General features: G+C 40.9%; 1 protein-coding gene across 8 annotated transcripts in view; it reads left to right on the forward strand.

Annotated features, from left to right (window-relative positions):
• Nucleotides 1-20,263, forward strand: part of ATP6V0A1 (ATPase H+ transporting V0 subunit a1) — a 52,155-nt gene that overhangs the window by 19,048 nt on the left and 12,844 nt on the right. For 3 of the 8 annotated variants that reach the window (XM_033089773.1, XM_033089775.1, XM_033089774.1), the window contains exons 6-19: nucleotides 1,267-1,370; nucleotides 1,697-1,823; nucleotides 3,656-3,738; nucleotides 4,563-4,656; nucleotides 6,839-7,051; nucleotides 8,960-9,110; nucleotides 9,974-10,113; nucleotides 10,419-10,576; nucleotides 11,043-11,133; nucleotides 13,199-13,317; nucleotides 13,872-14,085; nucleotides 14,460-14,567; nucleotides 15,419-15,493; nucleotides 19,280-19,387. In XM_033089773.1, coding sequence (XP_032945664.1) covers nucleotides 1,267-1,370; nucleotides 1,697-1,823; nucleotides 3,656-3,738; nucleotides 4,563-4,656; nucleotides 6,839-7,051; nucleotides 8,960-9,110; nucleotides 9,974-10,113; nucleotides 10,419-10,576; nucleotides 11,043-11,133; nucleotides 13,199-13,317; nucleotides 13,872-14,085; nucleotides 14,460-14,567; nucleotides 15,419-15,493; nucleotides 19,280-19,387 — 1,785 coding nt within the window. The remainder of the gene's footprint in view (nucleotides 1-1,266; nucleotides 1,371-1,696; nucleotides 1,824-3,655; nucleotides 3,739-4,562; nucleotides 4,657-6,838; nucleotides 7,052-8,959; nucleotides 9,111-9,973; nucleotides 10,114-10,418; nucleotides 10,577-11,042; nucleotides 11,134-13,198; nucleotides 13,318-13,871; nucleotides 14,086-14,459; nucleotides 14,568-15,418; nucleotides 15,494-19,279; nucleotides 19,388-20,263) is intronic. The other 5 variants (XM_033089777.1, XM_033089778.1, XM_033089779.1 and 2 more) reach the window with 3 other exon arrangements.

The following is a 20,263-nucleotide window of genomic DNA, read 5'->3' on the forward strand; positions in this document are numbered from 1 at the left end:
GACGGGACTAGAATCAAATTGAAATTTGGAATGAAAGTGATGCAGAAAAATTTTCCTGATGTTTGTTTGTTTGTTTAGTTTTGCTTTTGCCAAAGAAGATTATGCTGGCTTACTTCTAATCTTTGATCAAACAAGTAGTGCATGGATATTAAAGTTGGGGAGATCAGACAGTAGGGAAGTCGATTGGCCTTTATTTTTTAGGCCAGCTTTTTCCTGATGGGAGTGAAAGGTGGTAGGATATGTTGCGTATAGAGAGGCTGGGAAATATAGACCTATATCTGAGAAGGTCCCTCTCCTTCATTTCATTGTATAAACTGGCATGGTGGAAATCATTTTAAATCTAAACAATGAAACTAGCCCACACACTCTATACTGGCTTACTAGTTGTTACTCTCTACTTCTTGATTTAGGTTGTTGGATTAAGCTGTGTTCTCAAGCATCCCTTAACTGTAAGGCCTGCATGAACTTTTTAATATTTCTGAATGTCCTAGAAACCGGGACATTCAGGTATGTTTTCCCTTTTTCTTCCCTTTGTTGATGTGGTGGAGGCTCAGGCCTGCCCAGCTATTGTGCTGCTTCTCCTTTTGGAGAAAGAAGTACTCTTTAAATCCCAGGGTCTGCAGCATCTAATACAGTGGCCATGCTGAAAGTTCTCATATTCTGCATTTTTAAGAGCACAGAAAACCTAGATATCTGGAGATGCCCCTTCTCCCTTTCTCCAGATCACACACTGTATTCAAGACAGTGACAATGCCTTTTGTTCCTTGGAAAGAGAGTCTCCATCTATCATGTTCTCACACAGGGAAAATTCTAGTTTGTAGCTGCCTGGAAATTTGATGTTGAGAGTATCTGCAGAGCTGCCTTGTTTTGCTTGAAAGGAAGAAACACTTCAGCTTCTAGCCACGTGCAAAGATATTTCCTGGTACTTCTATGGCTTATTCAGGAAAACATAGGAGAAAAAATGGCTTCCACCAAGTAAGATTTATACATGTCACCATCATCTAATTTTTTTTTAATTTATTATTTTTAATGCCTTATTTCTTAAACCATTTCCCCAGATGCTTTACTGGGGCAATTATGCTTTCTTTGCCTTTTGTTTCTTTCCTTTGTTTTCTTTCCCTATTCTTCTTGTTTTCTTTTTGTGGGTATGTCTTCTCTTTTGGTGGTTTGTTTTTCATCTTTATTTTCTGAACTTATCTCCTGGTTCCTCGTTCCCTGCATGCCACTAACTATTTTCATTAGATATTAATTGATTTGTGAATTCAGGCTGAATTGCATCATCAGCAGATGGCGGATCCAGACCTGTTGGAAGAGTCCTCATCCCTCTTGGAGCCAAGTGAGATGGGAAGAGGCACGCCTTTAAGACTTGGGTAAGTACCCCTTCAACTCTCAGTGCTCTGTGGGGTCATGTTTTTTTTTTGCTATTCAAAAGAGCAAAAGGTGGGACATTCACTTGCTTCCAGAATGTGCTCTCTTCTGAGCCTGGTGAGAGGTGTTCCTAAGTCTATTTGGATTCAACTCCTGAGTTGTTCTGTCAACTCTTCTGGGTCCAGGAATAAGATTTTAGCAGCCCTTTTGACATAATGCATTGCCTCCTGTGTATCATGTTTGTCCCTCTCCTCTCTCTTTCTTTGTCTCAAAGCCTTCCATCCCATGGCATGGAATAGATTTCCCAATCTGGCTCTTCTCCCCACAGCTTCGTGGCTGGTGTGATTAACCGGGAGCGCATCCCGACTTTTGAGCGCATGCTTTGGCGGGTGTGCCGGGGGAATGTGTTCCTGCGACAGGCTGAAATCGAGAACCCCCTGGAGGATCCTGTGACTGTAAGACAAGGAAATTGTGTCCCATGGAGTAGGTCCTGTAAAGGGAGCTCAGAGCAGTAACCATGGTGCCACCTGACTCTGACCCTCCCACAGAGGAGGAGCCCTTATATACACCCCTGCTTTGATCTGAGAATTTTGAAGGACTTCTCTTTTCCTCTTAACTTCTGTTGTATGTGTACATACGATGTATACATGATACATACATGTACCTTTTTAAGCTTTACCTGTGTGTAGGTATTATTTTGATTGTAAATATATTTTTTCCAGTTATTTTAACCTTTAGATTTATGTTTTCTGTTACTTTTCTGGGACCAAGACAAAGAAAATTAACTTTCTATGAAAATTAACTTAAAGCAAGACATCTGGTTCCAAATTTGGTACTATCCATGTAAAAGGAGAAAGAGAGAGTTCCTAAATTGTGATCTCTATAAGTTGATGAAATTTTAGTTGGTTGGTAAGGTGTTTGCTTTTTTGTTTTGTTTTTTTTGTCTACTTGTTTGTTGAGAGATTTAGAAACTTAAAGATACATTTTGTGCAAGATAGGATGCGCTTCCCCACCCAGTGCTTTGGAAAGTAGGACTGGCTTGACATCTTAGCGTTTGACGTAATGGGACAGAGTTCTTAACATAAACTTACATTGCGTATGGTGAGTCCTGATTTCAGGGACCACAAGCAAAGAAGATTAAATGTTCTGCAGAAAATCTATGTCACTTTTGTATTAGTATTATTTAGAAGCCTGAAGTACGTTTTTCTGTTCTAAATTATCTATTGGATTTCTTAAATTAGTATTCTTTGTTCTACCTAAGAAGGGAGATTGAATTCTGAGACCTCTCAGAGTGGGTGGGTTATGCATCTAAAAATAATCCAGTTACAGTATATGGCTTTTGTCCTCCGTATTGAGTGGGAGCTTGGTGACACTTAGGTGAGTCCCCTTACCCAGAGGAGCAGTTTTACTGTCTTACCGAAGGCTGTCCTTGGGTTGAGGAGACATTGCAGTGTGTAGTCACACCTAAGGTGGAGCTGTGCTCAGGAATATTTAGCCAGGTTTCTGGGCAACAGAAACTATTTTATCAACAAATCAAGGAAAGGGGGTTCCAGATAGCTATAACAGAGCAGCTGCACCAAGAGTGTGCTCCAGGTTATTTCTAGAGGATGTAGGAATTTAAGAGTCTTGAGCCTTATTTTCTTCACTCTTCAGCCCCTTTTATCCTTCTAAAGTTTTGTTTGCTTGTTTTCGTATTATAAAAGCTCTATAGGAATATGAGAAAATACAGGCAACCAGAGTCAATCCTAGTTAACACCCAGCATAACTTATTCTTCTGATCTTTCCTTCCAGTTCTTGCATCAGACTACAGATGTAAATGTGGCATTTGGAATGGGTTGCCTTCCGCCCTGCCCCCTAAGGTCTAAATCAGCATGGATCATGAGATTCTACTTCAGTATCCTCCCCAGCTACTCAGTCCCTTACAGTTATCCAATTCCCTTCATCTGGGAATTTCTAAGCATGGAAACAGACAGGAATGGCTTCTTTCTCTTTCCTCTCCTCTGTACTTACGTCAATCAGGCAACCTAAGATTTAAAATTGAATTGGTCAATTGAGCTAAGTTGTGTCAAGGACCCTGGTTGAGTTTAAAAACAAACAGAGATTAGTGATTATAGGGCACATGTTCTTGTAGTGGAGCTTAAGAAATGGATGGAGGATGGTGGTTCAAGTACGGGATTGCCATATTCTTAATGGAATCCTGTTCTTGTATCACCAAGAAAGTAAGTTATTTAAGACGTTTTCTTCCGGATTAGAAGTCTGAAGTCTCGGCTTTTGGTTTGGGGCCCAGGGTGACTACGTGCACAAGTCTGTGTTCATCATTTTCTTCCAAGGCGATCAGCTGAAGAACAGAGTCAAGAAAATCTGTGAAGGGTGAGAAAAACATGCCTCCCCCGAGGATGCAGTCATGCAGCCTAACTCTTAAGCCTTAGAGTATAGAAGAGTGAAACACAAACCCTATTAGTCTGCCTTTACATGATGAATACGCCTTTTAATAATGTTAGGGATATTTTAAACGATTAGAAATGGCCTACGTTCATTTTTTAAGGCATTTTTTTAAAGCACCATCAAAATCACAATTTCCTTTCCTTGAAAAGAAGTGATTAGGACTCATGATTTATAAATGCTACATTGTTCTGGAACAATGGGTCTGCATACCCAGCAGTATGCCATAGGCACCGAGCCCTTAACCTTTTCTGAAATTTTGCCCATAAGATCTTTCTTCTCTGCCATTTTTCAATGTAACACATATTACTGTTTTTGTGGGTTTTCCCCCCTTTTTCTGCCTCCCCGCCCCACTCCAGTTCAAGCCCGGCTGAGGCAGCCGGTCACTGGTTTGTAGGTTGGCCGCTCGTGAGCAGTCCTTGGTAGCCCACAGCAGCACACACCAACCTCCCACCAGCTCTAGGGAGAGCCTTTGTTCACAGTCTTAGCTGTAGAGGGTGAAGCGCGCTGGCCCATGTGGGAATCGAACCGGCGATCTCGGCATTAGGAGCACGAGAATGTCAAGATAGTCCAAATATTATTGTTCTCTCTGTAGACCACTTCCCATAAATAATTATTTTATTGATTAGTGCATCAGTGTGAACTAATTCTGTTTTGGTTTTTTTAGTACAGTGATATTCCTTTCTGAGATTATTTAAATTGGATAGGTTAGGAAACTTCCACGTTCCTGAGGCTGTGTCTGTACATTCCAGGTTCCGGGCCTCACTCTATCCATGTCCTGAGACCCCCCAGGAGAGGAAGGAAATGGCTTCTGGAGTTAATACCAGGATCGACGATCTTCAAATGGTACACAGAGGGCTGGTGGGAGTTTGTTTTTGAAATGCTGAAATAGGAGAACAGTTTCCTTTCCTTGAAATACTAACAGTTTATTAGGCACCTGCAGTAGCTTGGAATACCCAAAAAAGAAATGTCCACGGGTAATGTGTTCCCTTGGCAGCTGGGGAAACGTTTCAGGGAATGACTGTTAAAAATAACATTTATCATCCTCAAACGTGACAGGAATGCTGTGCATCTGAAATTATTGTTGTTTAGAGTATTCAGTTCCCCTCCTCATGAGTCAGATTCTTTTTTATAATAAATTTTAAAAGTATGTGTAGTTAAGAAAAAAGAATCAAATAATACTGAAGAATGTGTAAAGAAAGTCAGCCCACGCTCTCACACACACCCTGCCTCCAGAGGCAGCCACCCTTAGCTTGGTGTGTATCCTGGGATCACTTGGGATCTTAACCAGAGTCTAGCCAGAGTCCTGATCTGACTCTTGTACCCAAGAAGAGACTGTGCTAGACTTTTAACCAAACAGCAGTGGATGTGGTTGACACACACCATGATTGTCACAGGGTTCTAAGAAAGGAGTCATGATTTCTCCGTACATGGAGGGAAAAGGGTGGCCCGTGGAGCTTTGTTCCCTGTGGAAAGAATGTGCTGATTGCCCCTTGAAACATTAATAAACGTACCAATCCCAAAGGCATTTCGTTCCAGCGGTGGCAAAATTGTCAGAGAGCTGTTGTAATCCCCATTTCAACTGCTTTCCTCATCTTTCCCTCCAACCCTCATTGTATGTAACGCACCAACATGGCCTATTGTCGGCTCCTTTGAGATATACTTATCTGTTTAACGAAAACTATTGGTGGGTGATAGGCCATATTAGTACGTTGTGGGTTTTAGGACTGTCTTATCCCCTCCCAGGATTATGGGTAGATTTTTAAAGAGCATGTGCAGTTCAGCTGTGTGAACTAAAACTTTAAAAAGGGATCAAATACCAAGGAGTGAGATGTGGGAGTGGGTACCGGGAAAGAGAAAATAGAACATTGCTTGTAAGTTTATTTAGCATCCCTCCAGAAGTTTTAATAGAAATTGTCAACAGCCAGAAGAGAAAGCAGCTTTGTTCCTTTATTCTCAAGTGATTTAAGAGTTTCCCTAACATGCCATGGCTTTTTTTGTTATTGTTGTTAACCTCTCTGTGGAAGTCACCTTCTCTTGCCCAAGATGGTTTCTCGGGGAGTACTTACGACTTTTTTTCTTAACTGATTTGAAAGAGCCAGCTATGATGAAGACTTATGCTAGCATGGTCAGTATATAGCATTTTCCTCTTCAAAGCAATGTTGAGATTTAAAATAGATTCTCATGCAGAAGTATGCGTGGTGGGTTTGCTTGCCCAATTTTGGCTTAGACCCTCTTCTGCTGTTGAAATATTAAATATTTGGCAATAAACAAGGCAGTAGGACGTAAAGTGTCCCTGCTCCTTCCTCCCATTCTAGTCTTGGCAGGATGATTCCTCTGAAAGAAACCTGTACTGGTTTCCAAAGGATCAGCGCTGAAATACTTTTCCCCCAAGAAGCCGGACAGGAAGATAAAGCCTCGTCTGCCCAATGAAGACAGTGGTATGTGGCAGTCGGACTCCCTCTAAGGTCTCTGGGTCTTTCTGACCCAGTGTCTTCTGTCTCCTGTGTGGGGTCCCTCTTGGCCCAGACAGACCCTGGTGTTCAGCACTGCTGCTTTCCCACCGTACCCTGCTGCTGGTGTACGTTCAGGGCATTCTGCAGCTTCTATTCTTAAGTATGGCTGTGTTACTTTGTCAACACCTGGGCCTGTGATGCTGACTTCCTTGAGTCTGACTTACAGGCCACACATGCAGAGTCATCGCTCTTTAATGATCCAAGTAAAAAGCCAGTGGTCTGGTGTACGTGGATTTGGTGGTAAGGTTAAATATATAGAGAAGAGCTAAAAAACATTTTCTCAGGTTTCTCTTGCGCTTGAAGCTAAACAAAACTGAATGTTAATAACTAGAACTCTAAATTTCTTATAATTCGGCAAAAAAAAAGAATAAAGAAAAGCCATTCTAGTTAGAGGAAGAAAAAACAGATCCCCAGTAGCCCTTCTCAGAAAGCTTTGCCTCTTTGCCCTTCATTTCCTGAGATCTAAGATTGGTGTTAGAAGTATCCCTCCCTTGTTCCTTTCTCTCCCACAGGTTCTGAATCAAACTGAGGATCACCGCCAGAGGGTTCTGCAGGCTGCTGCTAAGAACATCCGCGTCTGGTTCATTAAAGTGCGGAAGATGAAGGCCATCTACCACACTCTGAACCTGTGCAACATAGACGTGACCCAGAAGTGCCTGATTGCAGAGGTCTGGTGCCCTGTCACTGACCTTGACTCCATCCAGTTTGCACTCAGAAGGGGCACGGTGAGTACTCTCACAGCTGGCAGTGCAGCCTACGGCCAGGAAAAGAGGTTCCCATCTACAGTAATGTTAATTAACATTTTTATGGCATTTGTACTTTTAGAGTTCTTTAATATACTCATCTTGTATCCTGAAAATACATTTCATATATCTGTCCTTATTTTCCCAATGTGGAAACTGCAGTTCAAAAAAGATCAAATGACTTGATCGTATACCCATGTTTCTTCAGGGTAGCCCATGACCAGAATGTCAATTTCCTGATCCACTCTGTCCATTAGACTACTTCTGTAGTATGACCCTGGCAGTCCTGTTTTGTAGTTATCGTTACTGCTCTGTTCAAGGCACTGATCTAGGCAGAGATGGAAAAAATAAGCCCTAAAGTATCTTACAATTTACTTGGAGAGGCTGACATGCAAACATATGAGGCCATCTGTGCTAAGAGTGGCTTATGTGTGTAGAGAGAGAGTGCTAGCTTTTCCAATTAAGATGATCAGACGAGCTGCAAGAAGAAGGTGGCATTGGAGCTTTGAAGAATGGCTAAGATGTTGACCAGCAATGACGAGAAGAAAACGATATGGACAAAGGCAGGAAGTATAATACGACCATGCATGGTTGGGCAAGAACAGGAATTATAATAGGTGAGCCAAAAGAGTAAGAGGTAAACCTGATTAGGGAGATTGTAACCTACCTGTGAAAGGTTTCTAAATACCAGGTTAGAGGGTTTAAATTTTATTCCAGAGGGAGTAGAGAGGCATTGGAAGTTATTTAGCAGTGAAAGGACATGATCAAAAGGAGTTTTAAAGGAGTAATCTGTTGGTAGTATCCAGGTTGGACTGGGGTGTAGAGAGAGTCTATATGCGGGGAAATCAGTTAAGAAGTTATTGTAAACACAGAATAGTAAGTTATAACCCTTAGGGTAAGATTTGACAACAGGAAAAGAAAATAATGATGAATTTGTGAGACATTCTTTAGGAAGAATCTATAGGTATATGTGATTTCTAGCAACATGCAGGAGAAAAACAAGGAGAAAAAATTTAAATGTTTCTGAGGCATTAAAGCTGGGTGGCCGGTAGAATAATGGTTCCGTTAATGGAAGTAAAAGTTCAACAAGAAAAACATATTGATAGGGGAAAGATGGTAAGTTCAGTTTCAGTCACATCGAGGGGCCAGATAGAAATCCACATGGAAATATCAAGCAGGTAATGGGACAGGTTCTCGATAGAGCAAAAATGTAAGACATGGGATTCACAAGAGTGGAAGGTAATGCAACCTCCAAAAGAGAAAATAAGGAAGCTAAAGATAGGACCTTAGGGGCCCTGCTGTGTTTAGGGATAGGCAGAGAGGAAAAGCCAGTAAAGAGACAGAAAAGGCATGGTTAGTGCACGCCTAAGGAATAAATATTTACACCTAAGAGGAAGATTTCCAGAGTCAGTGGATTGCATGTGGGAGAAAAGACCTTTGGATCTGGTGATTAGCCAGCCACTTTGAATAAGCATGCTCAGCTAGACTGCAAGAGATTAGGGAGTTTAGGTGGTTGAAGGAGGAGAGTCAGAGAATATACTTTGCTTTTTCCATAAATGAAGGAAAGAACAGTGACACTCTTAGAAAGGCAGGTGCAGATGCCTCCAGAGAAAGAGCTTTCCTGTTTTCTTTGGTTCCACATCTTAGAATTAAATTTTTTTTCGCAGGAGGGATATTCTTCCCAAGACTTAATTTAAATCTTTCATTGTAAATTTTATACCTAGTTTCAGTTTCCCCAAACACTGAGAAAGATTGAGATACAATTTCACATAAAAGAAAATGCACACCTTTTATGTGTACAGTTCTATGGGTTCTGATAAATATGTACACCTATGTAACCACCTCCAGGAGGATGACCTAATGTTGGTATACGCGCTTCTTGTTTCCCAGGAACACAGTGGTTCCACCGTACCCTCCATCTTGAACAGGATGCAGACAAACCAGACTCCACCAACCTATAACAAAACAAATAAGTTCACATACGGCTTTCAGAACATAGTAGATGCATACGGGATTGGAACTTACCGAGAGATAAATCCAGGTAAAAAAGCTTGAGTCGTTTCCCTTTAGAGGTTTTATTTTTCGTTTGTTATCTTTTAATGCCTCATTTTAAATGCTATTGGATTGTTAGTGGATTGGATTCTTCTCTGTGCCCTGACAGCTATAAAATACCTGGCTCTCTTGTGCATGCCATTTGCAGGAACTGCTTTAAGCAAAAAGTTTTTTCCAAAAATAGCTGACATTTTAAAATGGCTTCCCTGTTCTAGCTTAAACAGAGAAAGTATAGCAATTATTGACCATTTTAGGCACGAGGAAGATTTCGCCTCTGTTTGGAGAGTTAATTATTAAGTCAGGAGTCTGAGAATTCATTTCAGCTGGGCTTTCTCCCACTTATCTGGTAACTGCATTCAGCTGGGAAAGGGTTGTCGCACAAGAGGAGAAAGCTGGTCTGCCTCAGGAGCAGTGTCCCAGGGGTTAGAAAAAAGGAATCAAAGAACAAACCACACTGTTGCCAAGGCTAGAGATAAAACTTTCACTTCCTGTGTTTCAAATGCTAGCAGGAGCTCAGATGCCATCCGAGCTGCTTCGTGAGGCTGTGCTGGTCCTGCCAGGGAAGATTTTCCCTGGTAGTCCATCTGTCCAGCAGCGTGGGAATAAGTCATCTCATGTTGATCGTAGAGTATGGATAGTCATGTGACATGTTAGGAGTTGTTATGGTTTTCTGTACTTTGTCTTCTTCCTCCTTGAGTTTCTTTTCTTTTTTTAAATTTTTCAATTACAGTTGACATACACTATTATATTACTTTCAGGTGTACAACATAATGATTAGATATTTATATACCTTACGAAATGATCACCCCGATAAGTCTGGCACCCACCTGATAGCCTTTGGTTTCTTTATAGCTCCATATACCATCATCACTTTCCCTTTCCTATTTGCTGTGATGTTTGGGGACTTTGGCCATGGAATTTTGATGACCCTTTTTGCTGTATGGATGGTCTTAAGGGAGAGCCGGATCCTATCCCAGAAGAATGAGAATGAGGTAATGTTTAAGTGACATCTGCATTAGACTGAAACTTTATAGTTTCTAAGCATTCATTATGAAAAATATCATCTGGAAGTGTTTTATCCATACATTTATAGAGAAGTTACATTCATTTTAATACTAAAGAGGCCTATGAAAGTGAATTTCTTGTTAGCATTGTATTTTGCTTCATACTTCAAGCTCTCTGACCCATGATGAAGTAAAGTGGTGAGTGAGGAAAGCTCTAGTATATTCTAAGTAACAGAGTCACAATATGACCTCCAGCCGTGTACATTCCTTGACTTCTTTCTTCTGGTTCCCAGATGTTTAGCACTGTGTTCAGCGGCCGGTACATCATCCTTCTGATGGGTGTGTTCTCCATCTACACTGGCCTCATCTACAATGATTGCTTTTCCAAGTCTCTTAATATCTTTGGGTCATCCTGGAGCGTACGGCCGATGTTCACTATATATAATTGGACGTAAGTCGCAAAAGAAGCTAAAAGTCAAAGCTTATTCCTTTCATATTCAGCTCTGATTTTCCAGACAGCCTGTAAACTAAAACTTCTTAGGAGGTGGCTGACAGTATCTCTGTTTGAGAAGAATATAGTGTCTCCTCTTACTTATGCTCCCGCTTGGGAAGTGCTTTGTGATTTGTTCAGCAGTATCAAGGAACTGAAACTGTAAATTAGGCACATTGATTCTTTCCGTACATTAAAAGCAGATTGCCCAAATTCCCTTCTTGGTTGTATACATGTGTTTAATTTTTCTTATTTTTTTTTTGGTTTGTTTAATCTCCATTCCCTTCTCACCTCAGATGCTTGTCCCTCCTCTTTTACTGAAGAGACGAGATAGCTGTAGTTGTCTCTTTTGGGGATCAGTTTCTGGACTCCAGTAGTTCCTCTCTGTTGATAAAAAATAAATGCAACTTTTCTCCTAACATGGTAGGGAGGAGACACTTCATGGGAACCCTGTGCTCCAGTTGAACCCAGCTGTCCCTGGCGTTTTTGGTGGACCCTACCCTTTTGGCATCGATCCAGTAAGAGCACTTCTTTCCTATATGTCTGATACTAAAAGTTTAGACTGTGACCTTGAAGTGAGAGAATTAAAGTGAAAATAAATAGTTGTTTGGTTTTTAGTGGACATACTTTTGGAAAACCTTGGTGTATCTATCTGTCCAGTATACTTCAAAGCCATAAAAGACCCAGGTTTTTTAGGGAGCCAAATAATTTTTCCTGAGCTGCTTATTTCAGAGGTAGCTAATAATACTTACTCTAGGAAGAGTGACTTTCAAGACTCCTTCCCACTTTAATTTATTTTATCTAACTTAGTTTGGTTTTTATTTTTTGTTTGTTTTAACAAAGCAGAAATAGCTTTTTTCCTGTGGGTTTAGATTTCCATTCTTTATATACTTACAAGAACGTATCAGAGAATTTAATTGTTGTTTTTTCCCCAAATATTTAGGCAGATAAAGTGTGATCAAATCTTTTGTATTGCTCACTTAAAAAGGGCTTGGGGGGAATTTCAGAATAAGCTTTAGACAGTAAGGATTACAAAATTCTAGAGGAAAAACAGATCATTATGAGCCGGAAAGATTAAGGTTTCTTACAAAAAATGGGAATTAATCTCGCCTTTAAAAAATATCTCAGATTGTTACAGGTGAGAAATGTGTGCAAAAGCGTAGAGATGAAAGTTCATTATTTTAATTGTTATAGAAGCTAGTGTTACTGAAATGCTTACTGTGGACCAGGCACTGTACTGAGTCCTCAGCATATCTGATTTATCTTCACACAATTCTATCAGGTAGGTAATGCTGTTCCTATTGTACAGATAAGGAAACTGAGGTTTGGAGAGGTTTAATAACATTTTATATATGCATTTATTTAACAAATGTTTATTGAATCCTTATTGTCTCCAACGCACAGTGTCCTGTTGGGTGAAACACAGAATTTTAAGACATAGCTCCTGCCCTCAAGTAGTTGGAGTCTAGTAAAAATACTATCTCACATTTACATAATGTTCTGTAGTTACAGTTTTCCTGGCAGACATTTTATTTGATGCTTACAGTGTAGATACAGAGTTTGAGGTGCCTGTGGGACTCCCAGGTATAAATGTCTCTCAGGCAGTTGGAGTTGTAGAGCTGATTTTCAGGTGAGACTGGGGTTGGAAGAGAGAACCAGTCATAAGTTTTCAGGTTGGAGGTCTCTGAGGATGAGCTCTTCATGAAGAGATCAGTTCAGAAAAAGCCTGGAGATCTGGCTTATCAGTCTACAGAGTTTACACTTCAACCTAGGGATGACAGGGGGTTAGGGTTGGTTTTGGCACAGGAAACTAGGAGAAGCATGAATTAAGAAACGTAACCTGATGGCCAAGAGGAGGCAGAAAAACTGTCTGGAAAATATTACAGGCGCCTGGGCCTTAGGGGACAAAGCTTAAGGAAATTAACGTTTATTAAGTAGATGGAATGACAGCACCACAGGGACGCAATCAGCAAAACAAATTGTGGGAACATCTACAAGATAACCAACCAACCAAATTTCTTCAACAAACATTTTGTAAGGAATAAAAAAGGAGAACTGGAGGGAGAATCTATAGAGTAGAGACTTAGGGGCTATATTAACAATCATAGTGTATAGACCTTATCTGGACCCTTATTTGAATAAATGAATTATTAAAAAAAATTTGAACACAATTAGGGAAATTTGAATGCCGACTGTATATTTCATCCTATTAAAAGAATCATTGTTAATGCCTTGGGGTGTGATAACAGTATTGTGCTCATGTTTTTAAAATGAGTCCTTTTAGAGATCTGTACTGAAATATTTACAGGTAAAATGGTATGATATCTGGACTTTGCTTCAAAACAACATGGAAGTTGGGAGTGGGTTGGGATGTGCTGAAACGAGATTGACTGTGAGTTGTAAGTGGATGTAACTGTCGAAGCTGGGTGATAGGTACGTGGGAGTTTGTTACACTGTTCTCTCTATTGAAGTATATGTTTAGAATTTTCCATAATTAAAAACAACCCATTTCTTAAAATAGGTGAATAGTTTTCCATTTGAGACCTCTTTGTAATACCTTTTTGTTTTCTTGGGTTGTGACAGATTTGGAACATTGCTACCAATAAACTGACCTTCCTCAACTCCTTTAAGATGAAGATGTCCGTTATCCTTGGCATTATCCACATGATGTTTGGAGTCAGCCTGAGCCTTCTCAACCATACGTGAGTCACTCTGTGTCTGTTACGAGAATGCGTGTAGTTTAGATGATGCTTTTGCCTAAAGAAATCATGACATCTTCGGGGAAGGATTAGTAACTCCGAACCCCATTCTGTGTTAAGTGCTTTTATAAACAAGATGCATATTCTTAAATGAGGCTTACTTAATATTAGTCCCTTAACAATTTACACTTGTAGTAAAGATCTTTGAGAAAACCTTGTGTCATTTTCATCAAAATGAGTTATTATTATTTTTTTTTACCTTGATGTGTAACGCACATAAAATTACAAACTGTGGTCTCAGAATGTACTAGATTTTCCAATCTCATTCTCGTGGGAGAATGGTGGGGATGGTACTGGAGCTGTTCAAGGTCCAAACATTTGAAAGTCATGGTTAGTCCTGCTTGTCTCTGTGCCTCCAGTGCTCTGGCTGTTGCTTCTTAAAGTGATAAGGACAGAATTGAGGGAGTGTTAGGAGAAGATCTAGTAAGCACCCCACTTGGTGTAGGGGTGACCCTGAGTCTAGTCACCTTTGACATTTTTCCTTTCTTCCTTTTTAGCTATTTCAAGAAGCCCCTGAATATCTACTTTGGATTTATTCCTGAAATAATCTTCATGACCTCTTTGTTTGGCTACTTGGTCATCCTTATTTTTTACAAGTGGACAGCCTATGATGCTCATACCTCTAAGAAAGCGCCAAGCCTTCTGATCCATTTCATAAACATGTTCCTCTTTTCCTACCCAGACTCTAATTCGATGCTGTATTCTGGACAGGTGCGTCAACCCAGAAGTGGACTGTCTTAGGTGGTTACCCTAGGTCAGAAAGTTAGTTATTTCTGTGACCCTAAAAAAACCTTTAAAAATCCATTTCTGTAATATTTAGTTTTCAGACCATACATCCAGATCTGAATTCAGTCCATTCTTCTTACTTGGGAGGGTCTCCTGTAATTTCCTTGTCCAGAAAGGGTAGAATAATAACTTTGTCCTATGGGACAGTTCCTGGGCTTTGCCATGACATCTGATGTTTTTGAGGAACTGAGTAGCATTATTCACAGATCAGTAAGAAAGTACTATTTGGAGGGAAATTTGTGCTGAAGTTGGAAAGTGCATGTTTGATTGAATGTGATGTGCCTTGTCCTTATTTGCAGAAAGGAATTCAGTGTTTCCTGGTAGTGGTTGCCCTACTGTGTGTACCGTGGATGCTGCTATTTAAACCTCTGGTCCTTCGCCATCAGTATTTGAGGAGGAAGCATTTGGTGGGTGTATTTCCATTGCTGAAAGTTACTAGATTTTATTTTTTTATTTTTATTTTTTTTAAGATCAAGGCAGTTCCTCATTGGACCTAATGAATTGTGCATAAGTCTATATACTCTTAAAATGCATTTGTGTCATATCCCAACGTAAGCATTGGACCTACTGAAGTAGAAAAAAACATGTTTTTGCTGCTTGGACATCTGGATTCTGCTTTGGCTAGCTCGGGTATAGAGAATAAGTCATAAGTTTTTACCTTTCCTGGTCATGATTTGCTCACACTGTGCTCAGCAAAATCCAGGTCTGGGCCTGTCTAGAAGCAGCATCAGCCAAAGCAAGGCTGCAAGAGCTGCAGCTGGCTGAGCCCACTCATGTGGTTTGCCTGGGCAACCACAGGGCTGATGCTGAGACATTTTCTTTTAAAATAAGACCCGTGATACTTTCACCAACCAAAACATCCGGAGCAAAGATTTGGTTTGAAGCATGTTGATTTTTTTCTTTTTCTTTTTCAAAAGCAGCATACATGCTTGTGTTTACTTAATATGTGTGTGTATGAATTCTAAACACACACACACACACACACACACACACACACACACAGTTGCCAAATGTTCATTTCTGGTATGCAGTAATGCTTACTTATTACACTGCCTGGTAAAACCCAAAAGATCTTTTTGCATGACTCTCATACAGCTGTTAGATTGTTACTCCTGTTAGAGAGCAGCTGAGTTACAAGACCCTCCTTCTCCCTTTTCTGACCATCTTCATCCGTCCATGTGCCCTCCATTCGTCTCCCCCTTCACTCCCTCCCTCTTTGTTTCTTTCTCCCTTCCTCTTTTCTTCCATTCACTATCAGGAAGGGCAACCTGTGGAGGCCCCAGTCAGCCCAACCCCGAGCCAAAAGGGACTAGAGGCAGCAGCGGCTGCAACAGTGAGTGAACTGAAACCAACAAACCATCACATGTTGTTTAAAGAGGTGGCAAACAGTGCAGCAGAATTCTTCTTAACTATATTGAGAGCATGGGACATGTGTGCTCTTGGGAAATATGTCCTTGTTACTCATTCAGAAGATGACAGAAAAGATTTTCACCTCCTATGAGTAGATTCTTATATCATCTTTGCCATTGGTCTACTAAGTTTCTGTTCAAATATGTAAGTACAGTCATGTTTATGGAAGCGGAGTGGTACCCTCTCCAAGTCCCATCATCTTCATCCAAGATGGCAGCTCTTGGACTCATCCACTTTCGTGTCTGTATTTTGTGACCATGTAGTGGATGATTTTTCAGCATGGAGTAAGAACATCTCTGTGATTCTTGAATTATTTCCCAACACGTTCAAGTTCTGCTTCAGATTAGTGCTTGGACATTTGGTCCATTTTAGCTGTGACTTACTCTCCAGTGGAAGCTTATACATGGCTACTTTTTTGTGAGAGACTCAAAAGCCCTCATGTCCTTAGCTGTTCCAGTGAGACCTCCACTCTGCCGTGTGTCTTGTGTGTACTGTACATCTGATGTAATAACCAAACTCATCTTCTGCTTTGATCTTTCCTTCTTCCAATACTAATTCATGATTCAGCATCAGCACTTTGGATGTTAAGCATTTCAATATTTGTCTTTAAAAACATCTCTTAACCAAAATCTTACAGTGCCCTAATATCAAAATCATCCAATCTATTCTAGGTAATAAATCTATAAGATTTTTAAGTCTCACCATTAGTGATTACTCATGTACTGCTGTGTTCTAGCAGCATCAGACTCCTTTAAAAGAGAACAAAATATTTAAATGGATAACCATTTCCTTCATTAGGTGTTTCTGATGATTTTAAACTAAGAAAACTACTATAGTCATCCTTTTAGAACTAGTCTAAAAGGGCTGGTATTTTGGATCAGAAGATATTTTAATGTTGCTGCTCAAAATTATTTTCAAGTAAGACTTTACTTTCTCCTTTCCTATGAGAAATTTTTTTTAAAAATCCCTTAAAGCACATACTATCCATTTATTGACATTCTTTCCATTTATTGCTCTTCTTTCTGCTAGTCTTGGTGTATTTAAGATGTGTTTCTCATGTATCAATCTTGATGCTTTTAAATCTGACATCCTCTTCTTTGATTCTATTCAAGTTAAAAGTCCCCAGTCTGGAAACCTGCACATTCATAGGGTCTTCTTAGCCCACTGGTTTTTTTCAGCCAAACATCTGGAGAGCAGCCTGACGGCATCAGGATGATAATTATTTTATAAGGGCCTTGGATTCTTGACTCCAAAGGGCTGCGGCTATGAACACTGATTTGTTTTTGTTCTGTTCTGTGTCCTCTTGGTTGTCTGTAAACCGTGTATCACAGTTTAATTTTTCTTTTCTTGTTTCTGCTGATGTGTGTGTCTCATCCCCTTTCCTATAACTCTAACTCCCTATGTTCTGCGAGGACAGTCATCAGTGTGTAGCTGGAGGTTTCACCTGTCTGCCCAGCACTATATCTTCTGGTTGGGGAACTCTTCAGAAGAGGCCTTTTGCTTTAGGAGCCTTGAAACCCGAAGCCCGCCTCTTCGACTCTAACCCATCGTAGGATGTGCTGGAGTCCTCTCCTGTCATCCGTGCCCTTTGTCGCCCTTTCACTGTGCCTTTTGAGGGTGGTCAGGTGTAATGTTTCCTGATCTAGAGGGGCCCAGGGCGTTAGTGGTTCCTGAGTCTACCTACACATCAGAACCACCTGATGAACTTTCAATGTGTTTCTTAGGGTATTAAAACAGATAAGTGGAAGCGGAAATAAGGATGGCCCATACTCCATGACCACGACAATTCCCTACTGACATTAAAAAATAAAATTAAAGCAGTAGGTGCACTTGGTTAGAAAAGGAAATAAAGGAGCATTTGAAATTTTACTCCTCAGCAGATGTTGTCAAATAAACTCATAAAGTGTTTTTAAATGCAAGTAATACTGAAAGCGAAAGCCTCCCTATCCGTAATACCCTTCTCATCAAGAGTAACAGAATTTTGCCTAAAATTGTTTCTGTGCATATGTCAGCATATGTGTCACTATTAATATAAGTGTATATATGGACTATGTATATTTGAAATATATATTTAAAACACATTAGGAATTATGGTTAAATTATATCACTCTTCTGCCCCTTGCTTTATTAGGTTTTTAAAAATTTAGTATATCTTAGAGATTGTCTCATAGTGATACTCTTTATAGTTGCCTAGCATTCCGTAGACCATTCTGTTGGATGTGCTACAATTATGTAATCACTCTCTTCCTGATGAATGTATTAGTTGTTTGCAGCTCTTTGCTATTACAAATAACAGTGCAGGGAATATCCTTTTCCACGTATCTTGGTAAAATTTCATAAGCAAATTCTCAGCAGTGGGTGGGATTGCTGAGTCTCAAAGGGTGCATGCATTTTGTGTGTGTGTGTGTGTGCATGCGTTTTCAGTTTTGGTAGACAATCAAAATGATTGTACAGTTTGTACTTTGGGAAATTTTTTTTTTAAACCCAGGTTTCCTAGGCCCCACCGCAGACCTACCAAATTTATACTTTCTGGGGGTGGTATTCGGGAATCTCTATTTAATGAAATGTAGCTTTCAAGGTGATTCTGATACAGCTGGTCTCTAACCAGGACGTGAGGATTTGCCCAAACTCTGAGGCGTGGTGGTCAGTAAGCTGTAAAAAATGAAGGTGTGAGTGGGGACCCCAGGGCAGTTGACCAAACCTGTTTACACGCTGTTTGTGCTGCTTGCCCAGAAGGCCTTTTGCAGGAGAACAGTCTTCCAGCTCTTACCTTGTTTGGCTCCTCGGACAGAAACCATATGAAGTGGGTCCAGGGGCTGTTTCTTCAGCTCCTTTCACTCTGTGGCACGTTAGCACTAATTGGCATCTGTCAGACTTAATCCCAGTTCTGCCTGTTTTTTGTACCCAAAGAGTCCTTTTGCCTGAGTAATCCCAAGCTTTTCCAAATCAGATTGACTTAGATATTCTGGTTCTGGAGACCCTACTGAAAACTATGCCTAGGAAGTGAGGAAAAAAAACAAAACACCCCATCAGCATCTACCCACATGCCTGTGAAAGAGTTGTTTGAACACTCCAGAAGCCTCCACTGAAGGAAAGGAATCTTGTTTTTATTTTAACTCCATATTCTCTAGCCACGAGCTAATGTACATTAAGCCTTTTTTCCTTCCCTGGCCTATGAAGTCCTGAGCTTATGTTCCCGAGCAGAGAGAGACCCAGTATATTTCTGGGAGAGGTTGCTAGAACTCTTGGGCTCCTGTTGAAAGCTTATCAAACCGGTTACAATCACCATGTCATTTGGCCCTCCTCCCTCTTAGAAAGTCTAATCTTTTGTCCCAGAAAAACTTAGGCTATCGATGGCTTCACAGATAGAGCTACACTTGTTAGGCAAGTCTGTTGTATTAAGCTTTTCATCCCAGCGGGATTCTCAGTTAGCATTGACCAAGGCAAGGTCGGCGCTCGTGGCAGGGCTGCACATTTCCCCTGATCAGGATGAGGTGTAAACATAGCTGGGGCCGGGGCAGGGGTGGTGGTGGTTGGGGTGGGGACAGTGGTTTCTGTTCACTTAGCTGTTCGATCAGTGGGTTTTGTTTTTGTTGTTAGAACATATGCTTTTCTGAGGTTTGTATGCACTAACCATCACCCTTCCCCACCTCACAGAATGCCATATTAAAGCCCAGGCAAATTCTACTCTTTCTGTTCATCTGTGTAGGGAACTCTCAACTTTGGTGGGATCAGGGTGGGCAACGGACCAACAGAGGAGGATGCTGAGATTATTCAGCATGACCAGCTCTCCACCCATTCAGAAGATGCAGAAGAGGTAAGATCCAGCGGTATGGGCTTCCTTTCCTTCCACCTCGGGTCAGCCCTAGTCTTGTGTACATAGGAGCCCTCACTCCAGTCTTCTCCTAGAAAAATGAAAATACTAATCCTAATGATTAGCTTGCCTTCTGGACCTCTTAGGGCACGACAGCTTTTTGCAGTGGGGCCCTGCCTTAAACTCCAGGGGCTGCCTGCAGAGCCTGCAGCAGTTGTGTTCTGTGGTTTGACTTCTTAAATTCTGAGTTGCATGTAGATCTCAATCACGAACTGCTCTCTTGGGTACCGAGGCAGAGTAAGCCCCAGCTTCCCAGCTCTTATGACGAGAAACACAGCTCGCTGAGGACTGCATCGTCATCCCTTACCCCTGCCAAGGGTGGTTCCCGTTGGAACTGTAACCACTGGGGCTTTTGCAGTCCTGTCCCACTGATGTGCTCTTGTTGCAGATATTTTATTTGCCTCTAAAAAGTGTCATCTGTCTGCTGTTTACAGAGAGAGTGAAAAGTAGTGAGGCCGAGCTAAACTTTTCCTACACCACTACCTCCAAGCTCAATTTTTTAAAATGCAGTCTCCTTGCCTGCCCACTCATACCACAGAGCCTCTGAACCGAACTTATGAGTCGCATCTATTCATGATATTCTTTTTAAAAGCAAATAAGATAGGAGTTGAGGACCCAGGTGACTGGACTTTGCAGTCTGACTGACCACTTCCACTGTGCATATGACTTTTTTAAAAAGAAAATTGCAAGGGTTGGGGTGCCTTTCACAAATACGTGTCTTACTGCTCTAAATCCTGCTGATCTGCTTTCCGTGTGTGCCGAGGAGGCCTGCCTCTAACGTGTTAGACCCATTTCACATTAACAGTCCTCCCTAAGAAG

Source organism: Rhinolophus ferrumequinum, chromosome 21 (assembly GCF_004115265.2).
Source record: "Rhinolophus ferrumequinum isolate MPI-CBG mRhiFer1 chromosome 21, mRhiFer1_v1.p, whole genome shotgun sequence".
In the NCBI taxonomy this organism is placed as follows: Eukaryota; Metazoa; Chordata; class Mammalia; order Chiroptera; family Rhinolophidae; genus Rhinolophus; species Rhinolophus ferrumequinum.